Source organism: Hemibagrus wyckioides, linkage group LG17 (genome assembly GCF_019097595.1).
Source record: "Hemibagrus wyckioides isolate EC202008001 linkage group LG17, SWU_Hwy_1.0, whole genome shotgun sequence".
Classification (NCBI taxonomy): Eukaryota; Metazoa; Chordata; class Actinopteri; order Siluriformes; family Bagridae; genus Hemibagrus; species Hemibagrus wyckioides.
The window spans coordinates 22314064-22337320 of NC_080726.1; the positions used below are offsets into that span (position 1 = coordinate 22314064).

A 23257-nucleotide genomic window follows, 5' to 3' on the forward strand; every position below is an offset into this window, starting at 1 on the left:
CATCAACAATGGCCATGTGAGCATCAGAACTAGACCACAGAGTAATGGAAGGAGGAGGCCTGATACCACAGCACACCTTCAGGGATCTAGTGGAGTCCATGCTTCGACGGGTCAGGGCTGTTTTGCCAGAAAAAAGAGGGACCAACACAATATTGGGCAGATGGTCATAATGGTATGCCTGACCTTTTAAAATAAACCACGCAGCAAAAGAGATGGTCAGTGAAACCTCAAAGAAATAAGCAGCAGATGACTATCAGGGCAGACTGAAGTCAGTGGTAGGCGGGAGAGCAGGGAGATCATGAGATCAGGCTGAACACATCTGGTCATTCATATACATAAAAGCACTGGGATAGCACTTAAATAAGATAGCGCTCTCTCCTCCTCCACCTCCTCATCCTTTCCAGAGGAGCAGGTAGAGGCTGGCGAGAATATCACAAATACAGCTGCGTTATTTGCAAACATAATGACATCCCTCCCTCCGTCCCTTAACACCGTCACTGCGTGTCAGCATCCGGAAGTCCTGCCATCATATCAGTTGCACTACATTAATGCACGACAGGATGTCAACAAAAATCTGCAAACAATTACTCTGTCAATTATTTGTACAGAATGTGCAGCGATTAGCATAAAACACAAAAATAACAACATGCGCAGTGGGAAAATCGACGTGTGTTTGCACATTTGTTGCGAGACTCTTTAAGGGGTATCAACGGTGCAGCTCGTTTTGTTCGGTTTGAAATCTTGTTAAATTAACGATTCGAATAAAAACTGTTTACACTCCATGACAAACAAGCTGAGCCCTACTGCTTATTGCATTACTATTCAGACAAGATTATATCTCATTTTAAATATGAATAAGGTTTACATTACGCATTCATGCGTGAAATCTCTCTGAACACATTGTACAAGAGCAGCAGATTTTTATCCTCGTCTAGACCGACATGTTTTGATTTGCTCTTTGATCCGCTTATCTATTTATCCCAAGCCTTCAACCTGCCGTGTGACTCAATATCACACGAGGAAATTTGTCAATATTTAAACAGTTGTTGGCTTTCACTGTTAATATGCGGAGTATGCAAATATGTGTAGAACAAAAAAAAAAGGGGCTCAGAATTGATCATTTAATCAATTAATCAATCACAAACTGCATTTTTTGGCTAACATTTCGACAACACTTAACTCATCTTGATCTGCCTCCAAAATAAGGTAGAAGTAATCCAGCTCTGATTTCCCAGCTTCCTTATCTATTAACTGAACTGATTAATCAATGTTTGTGATTTCTAATGACCTCACTGTTGTGTTACTGTCTTAATAATAATAATAATAATAATAATAATAATAATAATAATAAAATAAAAATTAAAAATAATAATCGCTAACTCCAAAATCCTTTCTGTTGGATTTTTCCACTGCAGAAAAATGATATCAATCTGTTAAGCAACATAATTATAAAGCAGTGAATTAAAAATAATGTGAAATCTGTACAGATAACATTTTGGAAGCACTTTATATAATCTTTGAGGTTTCACCCTTAACAAAAGTGAACACGAGTTTGGCTGTTAGCTGTGTTGTTTGGCTAGAACGCTCGGCACAGGTTGAAATAGAATCTGATAGTATGCTTCCTAAAATGGTGTAAGTAGAGCTGAGTAAAGTTGTAAAGGTGCCATCTGCAGTGTACTCCCGAGATTAAAGGGTTTTCACATGGCAATTATTCGTTTTCACAAAGGCTGCACAGCAAGAAAATTCTGCAAGCGGACTTGCAATATGATCGATTTGAAAAATGATGTCTTATTTACATGATGTTCTGTACCCAAGGTTCCAGCATTATTTCTGGTTCAGGGCAGTTTATTCAAACTTGTGTTGTGACTTTAATTTTTTATCGACAATGGCTATGAAGCAAGTTCCTACCACTAGTGCTGATGCTATAAGGTTGAAAGATCAGGCATAATATTATGCCCACCTGCCTAATATTGTCTTGGCCCCCATTTTTGGTGCCAAAACAGCCCTGACCCGTCATGCACTGTGTATTCTGACACCTTTCTATCAGAACCAGCATTAACTTTAATTAAATTTTGAGCATCAGTAGCTCGTCTGTTGGATCGGATCACACGGACCAGCCTTCACTCCCCACGTGCATCAATGAGCCTTGACCACCCATGACCCTGTCTCCGGTTCACCACTGTTCCTTCCTTGGACCACTTTTGATAGATACTGACCACTGCAGACCGGGAACACCCCACAAGAGCTACAGTTTGGGAGATGCTCTGATCCAGTGGTCTAGCCATTACAATTCAAACTCGCTCAAATCTTTAGTGTGAGGTCCCCATTTTGCTCCCAAAACAACCCTGATCCATTGAGGCATGGACTCCTCTAGGTCCCTGAAGGTGTGCTGTGGTATCTGGCACCAAGATGTTAGCAGCAGATCCTTTAGGATACTTAAAGGATACTTACAGGACTTAAAGTATACTTTTAATAGATTCTGACCACTGCAGACCGGGGACACCCCACAGGAGCTGCAGTTTTGGAGATGCTCTGATCCAGTGGTCTAGCCATCACAATTTGGCCCTTTAGGTCAAACTCACTCAAATCCTTACGCTTGTCCATTTTTCCTGCTTCTAACACATCAACTTTGAGGACAAAATGTTGACTTGCTGCCTAATATATCCCACCCACTAACAGGTGCCATGATGAGGAGATCATCAGCATTATTCACTTCACCTCTCACTCTACAGAATGTTATAACTGATAGGTGTTTAATCTCATAACAACATCAACAAATTATGTGTAACCATTTCTGAAAATCTTCTGCAAGTTTGGTGTAGGTTAATTTTGGGTGAAAAAAAATTGAGCTAACTACCACGAAAGTTTACAAAGATGCCCAAGATGTAGGATTGCTAATAAATCTGTCCAAATGGTCACAGATATGATTATATTCCTGACATACGAATGCATACAGTTAAAAGATTAAAAGTGTTTATAATTTATAGTCAGGGATTTTTACACAAAACCCTAGCTGAGTGTATGAAAAGCAGGACCTCTTATCTGTTTATCTGTGAAAAGTGGAGCGCCATCTGGCATGTGAAAAGATTTTTTTAACAATAGAGACAATTGTTTATCAAATAAATAACATTAATTCAGCGTGCTAGGCTCTACAGGGCTCCCACACGGTGCTCTGAAGCCACAATTCGACTTATATTTGCTCACAAATGCAAACTGGATGACTAGGGATCATGAAGTTGAATAAAAAAGAAACAGTACAGGGGTTTGTATGAGTACACTTGAGGTAAAATAATGCGTAGTACAAGTCAACAGACACGGCACAGGTTGGGTAAATGTACTACACGTCAATTGTGGTGGAAGGAGCCAGTGACGACCCACACGGCAAATAAACAACTGGTGTCAAAATCTATAAAGTGAAGGTGTTAAATGCATAGTGTTACTTTTAATGAGGTGTACACTTACTGCCTTTCTTAGCGCATATGTTGTACCACACACACACACACACACACACACTATTAAACATTAAACATACATTTCTATTGAGGATGCTTTGTCAAGAAAAGAAGGTTAACTCTCTAAAGTTAGAAATATATTCAAACTTTTAAAATACAGTCTTGACACACTAACAGAGTTTCAAATGGTTCAGTAAATTTCAACATTAACTAGCTGGCTAGCAATTCAACACTTTATTTTGTCAAGAGAACGTTTACTTTAGCTCGCTCGCAGTTTTTATTTTTATAGTTGTAAGTCGTGATCAGTTACTGGCTAGTTAACTACAGTATGTAGCTAAATTTGCAAGTCATCCAGCTAGTTAGCTCATTCCTTACGAATGTGAAGGGGTTAGCTTGCATAAGAGATAGCTACATGAGGACTGACGAATTTTGGTGGCTGAATAGCGTTTGAAAACTGGTCTTGGGATAGATTTCCACATTTAAAACACTTACTGTACATATATTTCTGTTGATTGTTAAAACAAATAAAATGTCATTAAATTGTTGATATTGTTATATCATTGTGAATTGTAACCACTCCTTTAGTTTGACACTGTAAATGTTAAAATGTCTTCTCTGCAGATTTTTTTTTTTTTTTTTAGAAAATTCTTGGCAGCTACACATTAAAACAAATGTGATAGTGTTCAGGAAGAAACCAACAACAAAACTTACTGTGAAATTTTACAGAATGTGGTACATCAGAAAAAGCCCAGACATTTAGCTCAGTTCATTTTTTAGTGAGCTTTACTGTCGTTTTTAAAAAAACGTATAAAGATGCTTCATAATATGAGAAAGGCTTATTTGTTGTTATGGATATTTATCTGAGGAATTACTGAGTTATATCCTACAATGTGGCTAAAAAATAAAAAAATAAAAAATGTGACTCACTTTGAGAGCTATTTCTGTCATTTTTAACTTTACAGCCTTTATTTGGATGATAATAATAGGGAAAAAGAAAATGCCAGTCAAATATCGAAAACCTATTTAAAAATCACCTAAAAATTATTTTTTTTTAAAAAGTGACAAATTGCTTAAAAATAAAATTTTAAAATATATAAAATTAAGTCATATATAAAATCATTCAAAAGTCTAAAGTAAAATCTGAAAATTTATGTATTCAAAAATTTGAAACAAGTTTTGAAAACCTTTAAAATTTGAAAACAAATTTAAAAAAAATCAGACAAAATTTTATATTATTTACATGATGCTCTGTGCCCACTGTTCCAGTGTTATTTCTGGTTCAAGACAGTTTATTCAGACTTGTGTTGTGTTTGCCTGGGTGTTATTTGTAGTGTGTTGTTTGCATTGAATTCGTGGCTTTAATATTTATCCTCATGGCTACGAAAAAGAAATCGAGCACATCGACATCACCTGTCAAGTAAATGTAAAATTATTTTTATTTGGTCTTCCCATCAGCATTAATTAAAATGTATACATTTAGTAAAAATGTTGTATCTAATGTCATTGTATAGGGGTTGCTTATAGGGGATTAAGTCGTGTCTACATTTCCTCTCTTCTAGCTCTGTAGTTTTCTTTTCCCTGCATAATGAATGCATTTAAACAATCTAATTAAAGAGAAATTCTGAAAGAAACGTTAATTGCCTGCCATAACATATTAGAGACAAAATCTCAGAAATAAAATAAAATCAAATCAGACAGTGGAACAAAGAAACCCTATCCTACACAACAGTAGAGAAAAAACAGGAGTTGTGGGGTCTGTGAAGCATAACTATGGCTATGATAATGTAATTCAGTCTGATATTCATTATAAAAGTCATATAGTTATTAGTCTATTGACTAGGCAGCTGAACCGAATTGGTTTTAATAGAACCAATAAATAAGGTTTTAATAAAACCTCAATAACTCAAAAACAAGTCAGCTATAAATAATGCAACCTGAACCTAATGTGGAAAGTTCAGGATTGAAAAAACCTTTTTGGTTACAATAAATATATATAAAATTAGTAATAATATATAATCCAACTGGCATATTATTATACATATTTAGGACTGTTCTGAGAGCATATTTTACAGTAAAACTATTAGAAAAAAATGTAGAAAAACCCTATAACAACATAAACGACATAAAACTGCAGCACAATAATTAGCAATATACCAGTGTATCCATGTCTATAGAATTTCCAGAATTTTCCTGAATAGTAAAATGTTATTATATAACTGAATGGCTGTGTTAGTACTGGTATACTGGTGGTGGTAGTGGTGGTGCATGAGAAGGTTTTTGGCCTCATCAGATGGAGCAGAGAACACACTACTGTTACAGAAACCTTTAACACTGAAGTAAGAATATAAAGAACATTTATATAGCTCTTACAGCGCACTTCTAGGAACGTGGACTGGGAGCTCTGGCCTACTGCGTTGCTGGCCGTGCAGAGATACTGTCCGGCGTCGGTGTACTGGACGTACTTTAGTGTCAGAGAGGAGACACGAGCGTCACTGCGCACCACCACACTTCCATCTTCACTCTACAGAGACACACAGACAAACACAGGGTCAAATCCACTCTACATACTCACAAACAAACACATTCATATTCCCTGTACACTCCCCAGACAATTGAATCTTAGTCCAATCAGCAAAATGCATTTTTTCAACTTGTCAAGTCGACATGTAGCCAAGTTAATCTCAGATTGCTGTTCTTGGCTGATCGGATTGGAATCGGATGCTTTTCTGCTCACCGTGGTTGTAAAAAGTAATTATTTTAGCTACCACTCACTTCCTACTCTTGCAATTTCTCCTCTGACTTTGACTCATTCAAACAGATATTTCCAACCTTTTGCACCAACCTCTCGATACTGCATGAAAGTCCCAGTGATTTTGTGACATGTGACATCAAAAACACGTAACACATGTAAAAAATCACACATTCTGATGTTTGATGTGAATCGAGCCTCTGAAGCTCGTGGCCTGCAGTATATCTGTGTTACTGGTTGATTACATGAATGAGCAGAGGTACAGGTACACTGATCAACCATAACATTGTGAGCAGTGAGAGGTGAAGTGAATAAGACTGATGATCTCCTCATCATGGCACCTGTTAGTGGGTGGGATATATTAGGCAGCAAGTGAACATTTTATCCTCAAAGTTGATGGGTTAGAAGCAGGAGAAATTCGCAAGCGTAAAGATTTGAGGGAGTTTGACCTAAAGGGCCAAATTGTGATGGCTAGACCACTGGATCAGAGCATCTCCAAAACTGCAGCTCCTGTGGGGTGTTCCCGGTCTGCAGTGGTCAGAATCTATTAAAAGTATACTTTAAGTCCTGTAAGTATCCCTTAAGTATCCTAAAGGATCTGCTGCTAACATCTTGGTGCCAGATACCACAGCACACCTTCAGGGACCTAGTGGAGTCCATGCCTCAATGGATCAGGGCTGTTTTGGGAGCAAAATGGGGACCAACACAATATTAGGCAGGTGGTCATAATGTTATGCCTGATCAGTGTACAATAATTTGGTAGACGCCCTTATCCAGAGCGACTTACATTTATCCCACCAAGCAGTTGAGGGTTAATGGCTTGGCCTACGGGTGCAAAAGTAACAGCTTGGCAGTGGTGAGATTTGAAGGTCTTTACCACTTCCCTGGAAGTGTTCCTATTAATTTGGCCGGTGAGTGTACCCGGTAGCATTTCAGCAGCCGAACACCAAACGTCTATGCTTATGTACAAAGCCATGACAGAAACATTTGTTGAGTTGCTTAGTTATTCCTTGATAAGTGTCAGGGTAAAGGCGCCCTGAAAAGACATGAGCAGTGACACAATGGTGCAAGAGGCAGATATAAATAAAAGTGGGTAGGTAGGTGGAGGGTACAAGCAGGACCCATCAATAATGCAGAGCGTAACTTAGGGAACCGTTTTCGAGTCGTGCGAATTCAGCAGACCCAATCCACTCAGGGCTTGCTGTGGTGCGTCACGACACGCGAACACACACAACCCAACATCCCACACTTGTGATTTCTTTTAGCATGGAGATTTTTTTATGAATCTCAATGAGATGCAGTCAGCATTTAAATTCCTGACTGGCTTGGAAAGTAAACTGGTCTCCAAAAACCAGGCAGGCATTAAGACTAGGACTATTACAGTTTGAAATCTTAATAACCGAGCATAAAAATAATCACAGTTACACGGTATTATTAAATCTTTTACAAACACACTAGCTGAAAGTGAAATTTTAAGGGGGGAAACTTTATTATGAGTCTTACTCTCTACAAGGGTTTTTTTTTTGTTCCTTGTGTATAACAAAACTAAAACTAATAAAAAAACAGTTCATGGTTCTTCTAATAGTTCTTAGAAAGGGTTTCTGAGAACTTTTCCACATAATCTCTTCCTATATTATTAGTATTTATTATCACATCACGAGCTGAAACTGAGGATCGCCCTGAGAACAGAATGAACTAGCCGGAATAGATAGGTGTTTCGTTTTGTTATGGTCAGCAGTGTCATGTTCTTCTAGCTGTTGTGTTTGATCAAGCTACAAACGTGCTAAGAGCAGCAGCAGTTGCAGCAGTCTAACACGTTTACAACGGCTGCAGATTACACCGCAAAAAGTGCAGTCCACGTCCCCTGCAGCAAGAAACAAAGGCTGATGTGGTATTATTTAGGAGTCGAAAAATCTTTGGATGGTTGTGGAATCACTGGAGTTCGAAATTTGACTGGGTTTAAGAAGAAAAAAAAAAGACATGTAAATGGATAACAATATACACAAATGTATTATTGATTATTAGTGAAGGAATTAATTTCTTTTTTATATTTAAGGCATTTAAGCAGACATCCCTTATCCAGAGTTTACTTACATTTATCTCATTTCATAAAACTGAGCAGCTGAGGGTTAAGGGTTTGCTCGACAGTCCAGTACACTCAATGTTTTCTTTTTGGCTCACATGGTTAAGGCTCTGGGTTGTTCAAGCCCCAGCATTTGCCAAGCTGCCACTGTGGGTCCCCTGTCTTAACCCTCCCTGCTCTAGGGGCCCTGTATCATAGCTGCCTCTGTGATCTGACCCCAATTTCCTCAACTGGGATATGCGAAGAAAAGAATTCCACTGTGCTGTAATGTACACCGATCAGGTACAACATTGTGAGCAGTGAGAGGTGAAGTGAATAAGACTGATGATCTCCTCATCATGACACCTGTTAGTGGGTGGGATATATTAGGCAGAAAAAACATTTTGTCCTCAAAGTTGATGTGTTAGAAGCAGGAAAAATGGGCAAGCATAAGGATTTGAGCAAAAGGGCCAAATTGTGATGGCTAGACCACTGGATCAGAGCATCTCCAAAACTGCAGCTCTTGTGTGGTGTTTCCGGTCTGCAGTGGTCAGTATCTATCAAAAGTGGTCCAAGGAAGGAACAGTGGTGAACCGGCGACAGGGTCATGGGCAGCCAAGGCTCATTGATGCACGTGGGGAGAGAAGGCTGGCCCGTGTGATCCGATCCAACAGACGAGCTACTGTTGCTCAGAAGAAGTTAATGCTGGTTCTGATAGAAAGGTGTCAGAATACACAGTGCATGACGGGTCAGGGCTGTTTTGGAAGCAAAAGGAGGACCAACACAATATTAGTCAGGTGGTCATAATGTTATGCCTGATCGGTGTACGTGTGGCGATAATGAAGGTAATGGTGGCAGCTTGAACATGTCAAGCACTGAGCTTCCACTTTCCATGACTGAGTGTAAACACCTTAACAAGCATACTTAGTATGTCAGAGGCATCTGAAGTCCATCTTCATTGCCAAGTGCACCTTCTGTATTAGAATACATAGATAGATAGACCCCCCCCACACACACACACCTCCAGCCCCCACACCCAGTCAAACACATTGACACCTGACAGTGGAAACAGATTGTGCAAACACAGCTTAATTGCTTAAGAACCTGATTTTTTTTCCTCTGACAAAGACTCCAAATTCATTTACAAGACTCATATCTAGTCATGGCTACATACAGAAAGTTGAAAACAATGAGAAGAGGAGCTGCAAACAAGAATAACTGAAAGGCTAAGCAAAGGCTTGTGTGTCAAGAGACATTGAGAGTTGTTGTAATTAAGGAATTTACTGTCATGAAAAATTATAACAAATAAAATAAATCATGGCCGCTAAACATGGAAAACATTTCATTGAATATTGAAAGAGTCCTTGACTAAAATGGTCAATGTCATTTGTCCCGAAAAAAATATATATATATTTTTGAATATCATCATGTGTGCCACTGCTGCTGTCAGGTGATACCTTGCTGCAGATATTCCACTAAAATGAATTCCACTAATACTGGAGCTCTAAAGCGATGTTTCTAATAGGTAGAGCCTGCTCATTTATCATTCAATCAGCACAACCATGCAGATAGAGGTTAAGAGCTTGGGTTCTGTTTTAAGGAAAAGTGTCATCTCTGTGACTTTAACCGTGGCATGGATGTCGATGCCAGATGGGCTGCTTTGACTATTTCAGGAGCTGCTGATCTCCTGGGATTTTCACACACAACATTCTCTAGAGTTTACATCAGATTGCTGTTCTTGGCTGACGGACTGGAACCTGATTCAGCTGTTGTAGCTCGTCCACCTTATGGTGCTCTGAGATGCTTTTCTGCTCAGCACTGGTGTAAAGAGTGATTATTTGAGTTGCTGTATCCGTCCTGTCGGCTCTGGTGATTTTCCACAGATCTCTCATCGGTAATTTTTGTTTCGGCTTGCAGATCTTCTGCACACAGGATGTTTTTTTCTGTGCATGCAAACCCCAGGAGGTCATCAGATTCTAAAATACTCAAACTAGCCCATCTGGCACTAACAACCATGCCACGATTAAAGTCAAAGAGGTGATTTAAGTTTGAAGTGAACATTAACTGAAGCTCTTGACCTGTATGTGCGTGATTTGATGCGCTGTACCGCTGCCACATGATTGAATAATTTGATACCCTGCATAAATAATCAGACGTGTAGATGATCCAGTGAGTGTATATGCACCTAAGCCAGCTTTCCCTCTCTATTACTAGGCTGTTTGCTGCACCGGTCCACAGTGACAGCTCTATTTGTGAACGATTCCAGTCGAAGAGGTGTGTCTGGAACTTTCATTATGCCACCGCTGTCTCTAGAGTCGGTCGCACTTACATAACGCACGTCTCTTTTACAGCAGCTTCCCCATCTGCTATTCGCAACATAATTCAATCTACCCCCTAATGGGAAAGCTGAGCACTGCCCAGTCTGCTTCCTGTTGTTTCCAGAAATGGCCGAACCATGACCCCTGACCCTTCAATCCACTCGTCTAGTGTGTTGCTGGACCACACAAAGCAGCAAGGCAGGCCATTTGTTGTATTCAATGCACTGTATCCCCCATTCTTCTCAGACATAAAGCTCTAGTTATTCCTTTGCAATGTGAGAACAGTGGCATATTAATGTTTCATGCCCATAGTTTTTAGATGAGAAGGCTTGTTAATAATGCAGACCAACCATTAGCCATTGCACATGCTGTTGGTTGTTCCACAATTGCCTTGCTTTACTGGAAGAAATGTTCGAGAAAATGAAAAGTAGTTTGCAAAAGGAATTACAACAAATAAATAAATAAATAAATCATTCAGATGCAAAAATATTCCTGAAGAAATACGTAATTTTTTTTTTGCACGTTAAGCTAATCAGAGAAATGTTGCATTATCATGTTCGTATAAAAAAACCAAGCAATTTTTTCCTTTTAAACCCAAGCCAGAATAAAACCATGTAAAACTCAATCTGTTTCAAATATCTGCAGGAAATAAAGGAAATGTCCTAAACAAAGTTCCTGCCTATAGTTTAATTCTTAATGTTTTCGGAGTTTAGAATCTATACCTTGTGTTGTTCGGGTCGAGTCCAAGATGCCTGCAGAGAACAGAGACAGACAAAATGACAAGAAAAACAGGAAGGCTTTTTAAAAATGGATCCTCAGTCATCGTTACAGCATGCAGTCCAGAAAAAATAAAAAGACCTCTGGCATTGAATATTTCGCGAAATTATTCCGGAAAGATTTGCTGATGATTAGAAGAAGAAGAAGAAAGGGAAAATTCCAAGTGCCAAGAAAAAGCTAATTATATCATTTTGGAGGTCTACTTTGCCTTTATTTCTGGCACAAAGTGCATTAATAATTAGAAAAGGTTAAGTGTTCTTGAGGTTGAATATTTCACAAAAAATAAAATAAAATAAAATAAAATAAAATAATGAACCCCCCCCCCCTGTTTTTCTCATTTTTGTCAAGGCGTTTTTTCACTTCATATACAAATCTAAATAAAAAAAAATAATCAAACGCATGGTAATATTATAATATGGGTTAAAAGGATGGAATGCAATGAACAGCAAAGGTTACAAGCAAGTGTGATGAAAATCAATAGCCAAGCAAAGCTGCATTCCACTTACTGGCCATGTGTTTCATGTGTGAGGATGCAGATCTACACAATCTTCACAAAAACGATGACATGCTCACCGAAAAAGGCTGGCTTGTTATGTTAATAGAGATGGTGATCTTTCATGTTGCATCCCGAAAGAGCCGGGAGCCAGTGATATTATGCAGCGCTGTGTATCAGGTAAGCCATTTACATCCACTAACTGACTCTCTTCTAACCTGTTTGCTACAAAAGTCTTTAAGGAATAGATAAAAAAAACAATCTCCAGTATAGACAGAATAAATTCTGAAGTCTACAGACGATAAAAATCTCATCATCCTGTAGAAATGAGATGGAAACAAAATGATGATGCAATGCGTCACCTCCAAAACTGACAACAATTTGCCAATGGTAACATCTTTATTACATAAAAACTGTTATTACGTTGTAATACGATATTTTAAGTTACGTTATAACACAAAACTTCGCTGCATTATCGCTGCATTATAATAACTATTCTATTAACATGATTCGTCCACCAGTCTGAATTGAAAACCTTTCATTAGCTAGCGAATATGTTGCCTTTAATTTTTCCTATTTTTCCATGGCTTATATATATATATATATATATATATATATATATATATATATATATATATATATATATACTTATTGTTAAATAAATCTGGTGTATCAGTTAACAGTAAGGACTTTGTTATACTGACTAGCCAACTTGGAATGGATCTATGTTGTCGTTGTTGTTGAAGGTGAGTGCGCTAGTTTAGTTAGTTATATAGTTTTTAATCATGTGTCAGGTTTAGGAACAGGGTAAAGTTTAGTTTTCAACTTTACCAGGTTCAAATTTCTTATACTCTAAACTATCTTGAAAGTATACTTAAAGATAAATATTTTTATTGTTTTTTTCTTATTTTAATTTTTGTAATAATACAATAAATGCGTTATTACACTATAATAAACAAAAGTGCATTTTAAGTAACTGCTTTATCCTGTCAGGATCTTTTAAAGTATTCACTTTATCCTGCTCTTTAATTTTAAGCTAATATTTAGTACAGTAATTAATAGATATGTGTATATGCTTGTGAAGAAACGCTAAATGAAATTCCTTAAAAATTCCAGGATATTTTTACTTCCAAGTAGAACTGTTTACTTTACAGTGTATATTTGCCCTGATTTTGCTAAGCATAATTTGTTCAGCTGTGACCAAATGTTCTGGCAATGTAAAAACATATTTACATATATATATATATATATATATATATATATATATATATATAGATATAAAGAAGATAAAATTCTTAAAGCTACCAAAGGAGGATGATGTAGGGTTACACAAAAACTATTTTTATGTGTTCCAGTTGAACCTGTGCTGCAGTATGGAGTAACTATCTAACGTCAATGATTATTCCAACATGTAGAAGACGTTATCACACGATCTGGTACAAAATTCTCACTGGGATCATCTCGTAGAGTACGACAAGTTGGAATTTCACAGTGTAGACGCGTCTTTAGTCCGAAACAATGTAGAGCAAGCACATGGAGAGTATCCTAAGCATGTGGTACATTCACTATACTAGAATATTTACTCAATCTACTAATAATACACCTTTAATTACTAACTAATGCTGCTAACGGAATGATCCTACTTCCCGCTCCTGAAGTGGTAATTACGAGTTTGGCGTGTTCACATGCTTTGTTTTTAAACGTTCGTACATATTTCTTCTTTTTTTCTAATGTTATTTTGACACCATAAGACATATAACTCATTTAGCTAGCTTGATCACGATATTGGAATTTTGGTCAATTTTTACGGTGTAAAAACGTACAATATGCATAGTACGGGTTGCTGAAATACATGTCTATAAATGAACAAAAACAGCAAGCACTAACAAGTAGCTGCAATTAAACAAAACCTGTCATTATGTACAGAAACTCTGCTTTTTTAAGTGTAGGACTCCTCCCACCTCAGAAACTCAATATCTCAGAGTTTTCCAGATGTAATTATGGCTTTAGGGATCCCTCACAAGCAACTTCCCAGTAGGAAACTGGTATTTAAGATAATTCCGATGACACCTGAGGGCTGCATAAGTATACAACGCTTCTGTAAGTTTATAATTAATCACGACACACTGGTGCAGCGGGTTGTGTTGCCTGTCTGTTTGGAGTTTCCTCTCAATTCTTTGGTTTCCTTCTACATCCTAAAAATACACTATATTGCCAAAGGTTTTGGGACACCCCTCCAAATCATTGAATTCAGGTATTTTTCAGGGTTTGGGCTTGACCCCTTAGTTCCAGTGAAAGGAACACTTAATGCTTCAGCATACCAAGACATTTTGGACAATTTCATGTTTTGTGGGAACATTTTGGGGATGACCCCTTCCTGTTCCATCATGACTGCACACCAGTGCACAAAGCAAGGTAGATAAAGACATGGAGTTTGGTGTGGAGGAACTTGACTGGCCTGCACAGAGTCCTGACCTCAACCGAAGAGAACACCTTTGGGATGAATTAGAGCGGAGACTGTAAGCCAGACCTTCTCATCCAGCATCAGTGCCTGACCTCACAAATGCGCTTCTAGAGGAATGGTCAAAAATTCCCATAAACACACTCCTAAACCTTGTGGAAAGTCTTCCCAGAAGACTTAAAGGTGTTATAGCTGCAAAGGGAGGTACAATTCCACATTACATTCATGTGCATGTAAAGGCAGATGTCCCAAAACTTTTGGCAACATAGTGTACGCCATTAGGTGGATTGGCTACGCTAAAATGCCCCTTAGAGTGATTAAGTGTGTGAAAGTGTGTGGAACCCGATCCAAGCTGAATCTTTTGCCTTTATATCCAGTTCAACCCTGACCAGGATAAAGCACTTAAAGCTTTCTCTTCCTAAATAAGGTCTTTGTCATGTAAAATGACTCTAATGCACTCCATATGAGGGTATTTGGCAAAGGGCTTGGAAACATGTGGGGGCTGTTCAATAATGTACAGAAAATTCTGAATTAATCAGAGGAACAGACAGCACCGTCTGGGCATCGCAAAGACGTCTGTAAACAAGCATGAAATATGAAACCGGTACAGCGAAAAAGACGATCTACACGAGATTCAGCGAGCTGAGAATCAGGAGAACGTTCAGGAAGCTTGCATGCAGATGTGGATACCATCATCAATCATCTTGGGAGAGAGATGCATTCATGCATTCCTGGTGAAGTGGGGGTTGCTTCTGAGGTGCAGGAAATATTGCACACTGCAGATTGGATGTCAGAAGCAGAGAAAGAACCGGATCAATAGCTTTATTTCATCAGACAGACCAGAGTAAGAGGATTCCTTCTCCCTTCTGGATTGTTCCGAGTTTTACCTCACTGGTGTGAGAGGACAGACTGACAGATCCACGACGGAGGACAGGAATAATCCGGACATTTATCGAATCTGCCGCAAACATGAGCCGCTCTATGAGCCGCTTAGTTAAGAAGATATTTGTTGGCCAAAAAGAAAAAAAAAGGCTTACAGGAAATACAGTACCTTGGAGCTACTGAGATATCGTTTCTGTATGTCTTGCTCTTTTCAAAGGCAGAATTTAAACATGTCTCTCTCGTTTCAGAGCTATCTCCATCTCTGGCTAGATTTAATATTTAATGCCATGTGTCTGACTTCGGGCGCTAATCTGTTTTACAGGTGAGTCATGGAAAAGTTGACTCAGAGGAGCACAGCAGAGATAGCAGAAAGCAAAAAAAAGAAAAAATACCCAGAAGAAAGTGGCTCATGTATTAATTCTTGTTCCCACACAGAAACCCCTCGTTTTCTCAAGCTCTTGATGCATATACTCAAGGCTTTATTACCCCAGAATTCTTCAAGTCTACTGCCTTTACAGCCCTCTCATTTGTCAGGGACCCTTGTTAACCAGGCTAGGGCTGAAGAAATACGGCAGAGTTATAAACCATCTCATTTATTGCACCAAATAGCACAAATACAGCTGATGAGATACGAGCTGAGGGTCTCCTAGAGGGAGAGAAGAATATCCATTTTAAAAAGCCTGGGGGAAAAAAAAAAGAGGGAGACATCTGACAGGTCATTTTTGTGCACCCGGGCGTGTAATTTTTTTTAAAAAAGCTGAGTGAACAGGCAATCGCATGCATCATGCAGAGCTTTCAGACAAGTTTTAAAAGACCGTCGTAAAAAATCCATTTCATATTCACGTCATATTACTTAGGAGAGACTCGGGAAAGGAAGCCGCATGACCGTGCACAGGGATCGACATGAAGCTGAAGCACTGAAATCACACTGAGAGAATAATGCATCATTTTTTTTGTCTTCTTTTACCAAACCAGGGCTGATGATGAGTGCTTCAGCGAGCAGCACCACTTTAACCAACTGTGTAGGTGTTGTGCGTAGTTTGGATGGCCAGCTTGAGAGACCACAGAGGAGTGACACGTTCAGCAAAATAATTAGCAGCGAGATGGCCACTTGCCTTTTGCAGTTAACTTTTTTTTTTTTGTTGTTAAATTTATTCTACGCTCATTGCAAAAAAACAAAACAAAATCTAACCAGCAAAAAAGAAAAGCCTAAATAAATAAATAAATAAACAAACCACTTCTAATTGTTTTTTGCTTCACTCTAAGCACAATGTGCCCTGTGCGTCCATAAAAATAATAATAATAATAACAATAAAACAAATAGTGCACATTTTCTGTGAGCCACTAGTGTAAATGACATCCTACAAACACATGATTGCATGATGGGAATGATGATAGGGTGGGAAATGAGAGGGGAAAAAAAGCAAGGTACACTATACTGCCAAAAGTTTCGGGACACCCCTCCAAATCATTGAATTCAGGTGTTGTTTTTCAGGGGTTGGGCTCGGCCCCTTAGTTCCAGTGAAAGGAACTCTTAATGCTTCAGCCTCATACCAAGACATTTTGGACAATTTATTGGTCTTTTGTGGGAACAGTTTGGGGATGACCCCTTCCTGTTCCAACATGACTGCACACCAGTGCACAAAGCAAGGTCCATAAAGACATGGATGAGCGAGTTTGGTGTGGAGGAACTTGACTGGCCTGAACTCAACCTGATAGAACACCTTTGGGATGAATTAGAGCGGAGACTGTGAGCCAGACCTTCTCGTCCAACATCAGTGCCTGACCTCACAAATACTGTTCTAGAGGAATGATGAAAAATTCCCATAAACACACTCCTAAAGCTTGTGGAAAGCCTTCCCAGAAGAGTTGAAGCTGTTATAGCTGTAAAGGGCGGGACAACTCCATATTACATTTATGTGCATGTAAAGGCAGACGTCCCAAAACCTTTGGCATTATACTGTAGTGTAAGTCACATTAACCCTGTGATAATAGCGGCACAAAAAGACTTCAAGTGCCATGCAATTTTAAATTTAAGTCCGGGTTTAGTGAGAATTTCAATCGTTGTGAAAGCCGCTGCGATGACGAGACCTTGCCATACACATCTTTTTAATTTTCGTTCCATAATCCCTGATATGATCGTAGCTTTAGGACAGTGGAAGAAAATGAATTTTTCAGCAGTAACTTTAGCAGACGCCTTGACTGATAGTTATCAGTGTTCTGTCCAAAATCTGGGATTAATGAAACATCTCGGAAGATTCCGGTAAGCTTTCTAGAGATTTGAGTTACTGTACCTGCTGCTCTGATCTCATACCTGATAAATCCTCTTTAGATGCTCCTGTAGACAGAAACAAATCTTATGTGTAACACAGCCAAATGTAGCTCCAACCTCAGTATACCTCAGCATGCATTTTAAACAGAGATGAAAGACTCTGGGTCTTAGTGAGAATTCATCAGCAGAAGAAAGGATGAATACCTGTTCTTCTTCGGGGAAGACGTGCGTACCGAAGCTCCACGCGATGCTGGGTGTAGGGTCTCCCGTGGCTTCGCACGTCAGCCTGATCTGCTCCTCCATTTCCGTAGTGGTCTGGTTTTCCAAGTAGGTGATTTTGGGTTTCACTACCAAAACATAATTTTAGAGATCGCTAAAAAAAATAATAAAAATTTCAACGGATGGTAAAAGTTACCGAGTGAAGCTAAATAGTTACCGAAAACTCGGAGGCTGACTTCTTCTTCGCTCGTCCCGGCTTTGTTCCTGGCGATGCAGGTGTAATCTCCCTCATCCAACTTCTTCACATCCATTATTGTGATCTCGGAGCCATCTTCATTGAAGCCGTACTTGTTCCCGCTCTCTAGAAGAACCTCGCTCCTGGGAGAACTATCGAATATAATATAATAACTCAACACACAGCCAAAAGCCAAACCTGCTGAAAAGACTTAGAGGTTCCTCTGAGAATTTTCAGCATGTGCTTTAAGAAGAAGAAAAACATTACATTTGTTTCCGAGTCACTTGAAATAACAGTATTATCCTTCTTTTTTTTTTTTTGGAGTGGAAAGGGTGAAAACGAGGGCTTTGGGATTGAGCAGCCCTTTCTTGGCAATAGAAGCCTAGCCATTACCCATCATCAAATAAGCAATAAACACAACACAACCTCCGTCTGAAAAGCGTGGACCAGATTTTTACACTTCCCTTACAACCTCCCCGGGGAGCTCCACTCAGGAGACGAAAGCTGCCAAGAGAATAAGCATGCTTCAAAACTACTAATGATGTGCTCCTGCTTGCCCTCCGCCATGTTGTGCACAAACGTTCTTTACTTTTATTCAGAGGATTTCTCTGCTTGCCTTTGATCCCTTAATCAGAACACACGCCCGCCGTGGCGAGAAGTGGCTGGAAGCTGGATGGGGGGTTTATGAATAGCCCTCTTTCATCAGGAGGATTCTGGGAGACGGTGAAGACGAGCTTACCGCGTCCATGTGATTGTGGGTTCGGGGAAGCCGTCTGCATCGCAGGCCAGCATGGCTGAGTGGTTAATATCGGCGGTGGCGTTCACTTCGGCGTGTCGCACTCTGATAGTGGGAACAACTGAGGGGAAAGAAAAAAGAAATGAAGTGCACTCATCATTGTGCTCTCTTTGAATTGATCTGCACACGCATAGGAAGGCTCGAATTGTATAATTCTGACATAGCGACAATTCTGACAAGTTGCATACGAGTTACAAGCTTTAATAAGAACGTGTCTCGGTTACGAACGATTCGGAATGCAATTTATGTAGCATGTGACTCAATAACAAAGAAAAAAAATCCTACATAATTCCATTCTAAGCATACACGAAGCTAAATGTAAAAGAAATAAAAATTAAGATATGACTCCTATACAAATTAAAGACATATAGCTGGTAGTGGACATGGATCAGCGTAGGCACTCTGACCGGTCAGCTCCATGTCCTCATACACAGCATGCTGTGATACACGGTGTGTTCTGACAGCTTTCTACTCTTTACCTTTTCAGCAATTTGTGCTACACTAGCTCTTCTGTGGGATCAGTCGGAGCAGACAGGCTCGCCTTCACTCCCCACGCAAATCGGTGAGCCTTAGAAAGTCTATGATCGTGTCACTGGTCCACTGCTTGTCCTTCCATGGACCGCTTTCGGTACGTCCTTTTGGTACCCAACGCATACCAGGATCACCCCACGATTCCTGCTGTTCCTGACCCTTGTCAGAGTCGCTGAGATCCTTACACTGCCCATTTTTCCTGCTTCCAACACACTTTGAGAACTGACTCGTTACTTGCTGCCTAATAAATCCCACCGCTTGAACAAGATAATCAATATTACGTCAGTGGTTTTAAATGTAATGGCTCAAATAGTAAAAGGCTGCTATTCATTTTTTCTATTTTTATTTTAATGCTTGCCTTTTCTTGTCATTCATAAACGATATCATATAACAATCACATATTGTTTGACATTTATTTATTTTTATATTGTTTGTCTTATTTTATTTATTATTTATTGATATTCCTGACAGGAAAAAAAAAACACTACTTCCTTTATTAGTCCATATTTTCTATCCCACATTTTTTTCAGGCTTAAAAGGCAATCTTTATACTTATTTTAAAAAACTTGTGAAATATGTGTACTATCAAAAGGCACTCTTGGAAAATCCTGTACAAAGATATCAATAATGAATATAAATAACTTTTTCTTTCTAAATGCTGATGTTAACTTTTGAATTAAACTCTGAATTACGATCCTCTGGGTAAATGCTTTGTAATGATTTACGATTATTATTATTTTTCAACACGGTAGCATCTAAACCTTGTAAATGCTTTAAGAAAAAAAATAAAAAATAAAACGGCTTAAGCAAAAGCTTGCATGAATTTTACAAATACATGTGAAAATTTTACTATATCAGTTCAGCTTTATTTGAAAAAATTCTAGAGCATTTCACAGTAACAGCGAAGAGCTACCATGTAAATCTGCAGAGAATAGCGTGTCCTGACATCAGCTTCCACTATAAATGTCTTTTTGTCTGATGTGTGTTTTTGTGACAGCCGTTAAAATGCAGCGCTTATAAAACTCTCCCGTTGTTATGCGGCTCATAAATATTACTGTGTATATTTAGTACCGAATACTTCAACTGGAAATAGGAGTTAAGTCTTCCACTGTTGATCTATAATGCGGGGTGGGGGGGAGGGGGAGATAGAAAGAAAGAACGAGATGAAGAGCCTTCCTTCAGCACTCCGAGTATCAAAGTAAAACAGAAAGCTTCTGCAAACATTTAATACATGGAGCATTTATTGCTAGACAAGAAACCTTTTTTGTCTCTTGTATTTGCTGTGCTTCGTCTCTGTGCTCTGTTACGCCAGGCCAACGTCTCTTGCAGATTTTTTTTTTTATTTTATAGAAGACTCAGCAGTAAATTACTCCATTCAGACCAAAATCGTTATAATGAGCGTCTAGGTCGAATAGCGAATGTGACAAAAAGCAATTTAGCCCCGAATCATTAAAAGCGCAAATAAGAAGCACCGAGAGCTCACCGTTCACTACAACTCTGATATCACGGAAGTCAATCTCGCCTCGAGCCATAATGCGAGCCTCGCAGGTGTACACTCCTTCATCCGACTTCCTGATCCCTCTGATCTGCAGGTGGTTGTTATCCAGAGTCTTAAATCGAACTGTGAAGGCGGAAAAAATGATTTGTAGTGACAACCTATTTTAGGAGAATACCCGTCTCTGTCAATAATACATTATTTGCTTTGGTTTTCTTTTTTCTGGTTTAGAAGCAAAAACAGGATGGAAAAAGCAATCAGAAGTAATTACAGCTGTTTAAATAAATAAATAAACAAGTAAATAAATAAATAAATTAATCAGACCGGGTCCTACCATCTTTATCAAACTGGATTTTTGCCCTTTTGTGTTTCCATGTGATAGTGGGAGGTGGGGAGCTAATCACGTCACATATGATAACGGCATCGTCCCCTTCGGTGAACTCTTGTGGCGATGTGGCGTTTTTAAAGGTGATTTTTTCTGCAGGAGAAAAAATACACATAATTATATATTTTAAAAAAAAATAATACTATTTTTTTTTTAAATATTTTAAAAATAAAAATGGTTTGCACCTCTGTACTGTTTAAAAAATAAAATATTTTAAAAAATATATTATTTAAAAAATATTTATAAATATTATTTAAATAATTAATTAATTAATTAATAATAATAAAAAAAAAACTTTTAGGGCTACTTTTTGTATTTTGTTTAAAAACTTAAAGTCCACAGCAAGCATGACTAATAATAATTATCTGTTTTTAGTGTTCTTTTAAAATATATGGAAATCTATTAAAATAAATTTTCCAGCAGGAAACATAATGTGCAGGTTTTGTTTATAAATCCACTGATGTAATACAGAGCTAATGTTCAAGAAGTTACTGTCTAAATATTAGAAATAAGAAGTGAATAAAAAGGTTCTTATTTACACAGAAGTGACTGAATAATAAGAAATTTTTCATCCGATTATCCCTGATTTGAATTCCAACCCGTACACACAGATGTCTGCTATCAACCAGCTGAGAGGATTTGTGTATCTATTTGCGCTACTATTGTTGACATTACAGATAACTGGCAACGAGGATGATATAATAGAATATATTTGACAATATAGTGGGAAAGGTCTTGCATCTAGGAGAGCTGAAGTGAAAAATGGAACTAGCCGTACGGTATATCTTCACGTTCACTGTAGCCTCAGCTTGCTGCTCTCCGCTGTTGGCTACACACTTGTAAGTGCCGGCGTTATCAGCGTTTGCATTGTAGATAGTGAGCGTAGAGGAGGTCTCGTCGCTGCGGATCACCGTGATGTCCTGCCTGCTGGATTCGATCTTCTCTCCGCTCGGTGAGATCCAGTCGATTCCCTTCACTGCCCCGACAACTACGCCAGAGCAGAAGGCACCATGTTTAAAACCCAGAACAATTAACACAACATGTGTAAACGAATTCACCTAATATAAAACTCAATGCACTGTGAGATATAGACTGACCAGGCATAACATTATGACCACCTGCCTAATATTGTATTGATCCCCTTTTGCTGCCAAAACAGTCCTGCCCCGTCATGCACTGTGTATTCTGACACCTTTCTATAAGAACCAGCATTAACTTCTTCAGCAATCTGAGCAACAGTAGCTCGCCTGTTAAATCAGATCACATGGATCACGCCAGACTTCTCTCCCCACGTGTATTAATGAGCCTTGGTCACCCATGACCCTGTCACCGGTCCACCACTGTTCCTTCCTTGGACCACTTTTGATAGATACTGACCGCTGCAGACCGGGAACACCCCACAAGAGCTGCAGTTTTGGAGATGCTCTGATCCAGTCGTCTAGCCATCACACTTTGTCAAACTCGCTCAAATCCTTACACTTGCCCATTTTTCACAATTATAACCCCAAGTAATATATATTGTATATCCCATTCAAATCGACATATCGTCACTATAAAGATCCTCCACAAAAAGTTCAGTCTTTTCTTTCATTACATGCCAAAATTAAACTAGTTTAACTTAACTAGAAGAGACACATCCAGGGGTTTTAGGGAAATGATTGAGTTCTTAGCTCAGACACCGTCTACAGACATGTTACTGTCATGTGATCTATTAATAAATAAACAGAACTAACATGCACGATATAGCTATCGCTCATGATAAACAAAAACACCATCGTTGTGTATTAGGTGTATAAAGTTTGCACCATAGCGACTGTGTGTACGTCGTAAAGAAACGTGAGCAAATCGATCATTAGCAATATTAGCATTAATATTAACATTATTCCATCCTAGAAGACTCAGAATAATCGAAAAAACGTACCTTCACACAAAAAGAACTTGGACTCCCCGACGCTGACTTCTCCTTGTGCAGGTATAATGCTCACTTGTAGAGAAGCTGAAAAAAGAAGAACAGATTTTACGTAAGTTGTTATTTTTACATAATTGTCTGGTGGTCTGGGGGGAAAACCTTTCACACGGTCCAAAGGTGACATTTTCTTATATGCAGTTCTGAAAAAAACGATAGACTTT

At 38.7% G+C, this 23257-nt stretch overlaps 1 protein-coding gene across 3 annotated transcripts in view; it reads right to left on the reverse strand.

The window, feature by feature from the left end:
• Positions 1–23257, reverse strand: part of ncam1b (neural cell adhesion molecule 1b) — a 105331-nt gene that overhangs the window by 31090 nt on the left and 50984 nt on the right. For 2 of the 3 annotated variants that reach the window (XM_058414220.1, XM_058414222.1), the window contains exons 2-11: positions 23049–23123; positions 21906–22115; positions 21077–21220; positions 20731–20868; positions 18660–18777; positions 17903–18072; positions 17671–17813; positions 17509–17532; positions 11304–11333; positions 5823–5973 (exon numbers count right to left, since the gene is read on the reverse strand). In XM_058414220.1, the coding sequence (XP_058270203.1) occupies positions 5823–5973; positions 11304–11333; positions 17509–17532; positions 17671–17813; positions 17903–18072; positions 18660–18777; positions 20731–20868; positions 21077–21220; positions 21906–22115; positions 23049–23123 (1203 nt within the window). The remainder of the gene's footprint in view (positions 1–5822; positions 5974–11303; positions 11334–17508; positions 17533–17670; positions 17814–17902; positions 18073–18659; positions 18778–20730; positions 20869–21076; positions 21221–21905; positions 22116–23048; positions 23124–23257) is intronic. The other variant, XM_058414221.1, reaches the window with a different exon arrangement.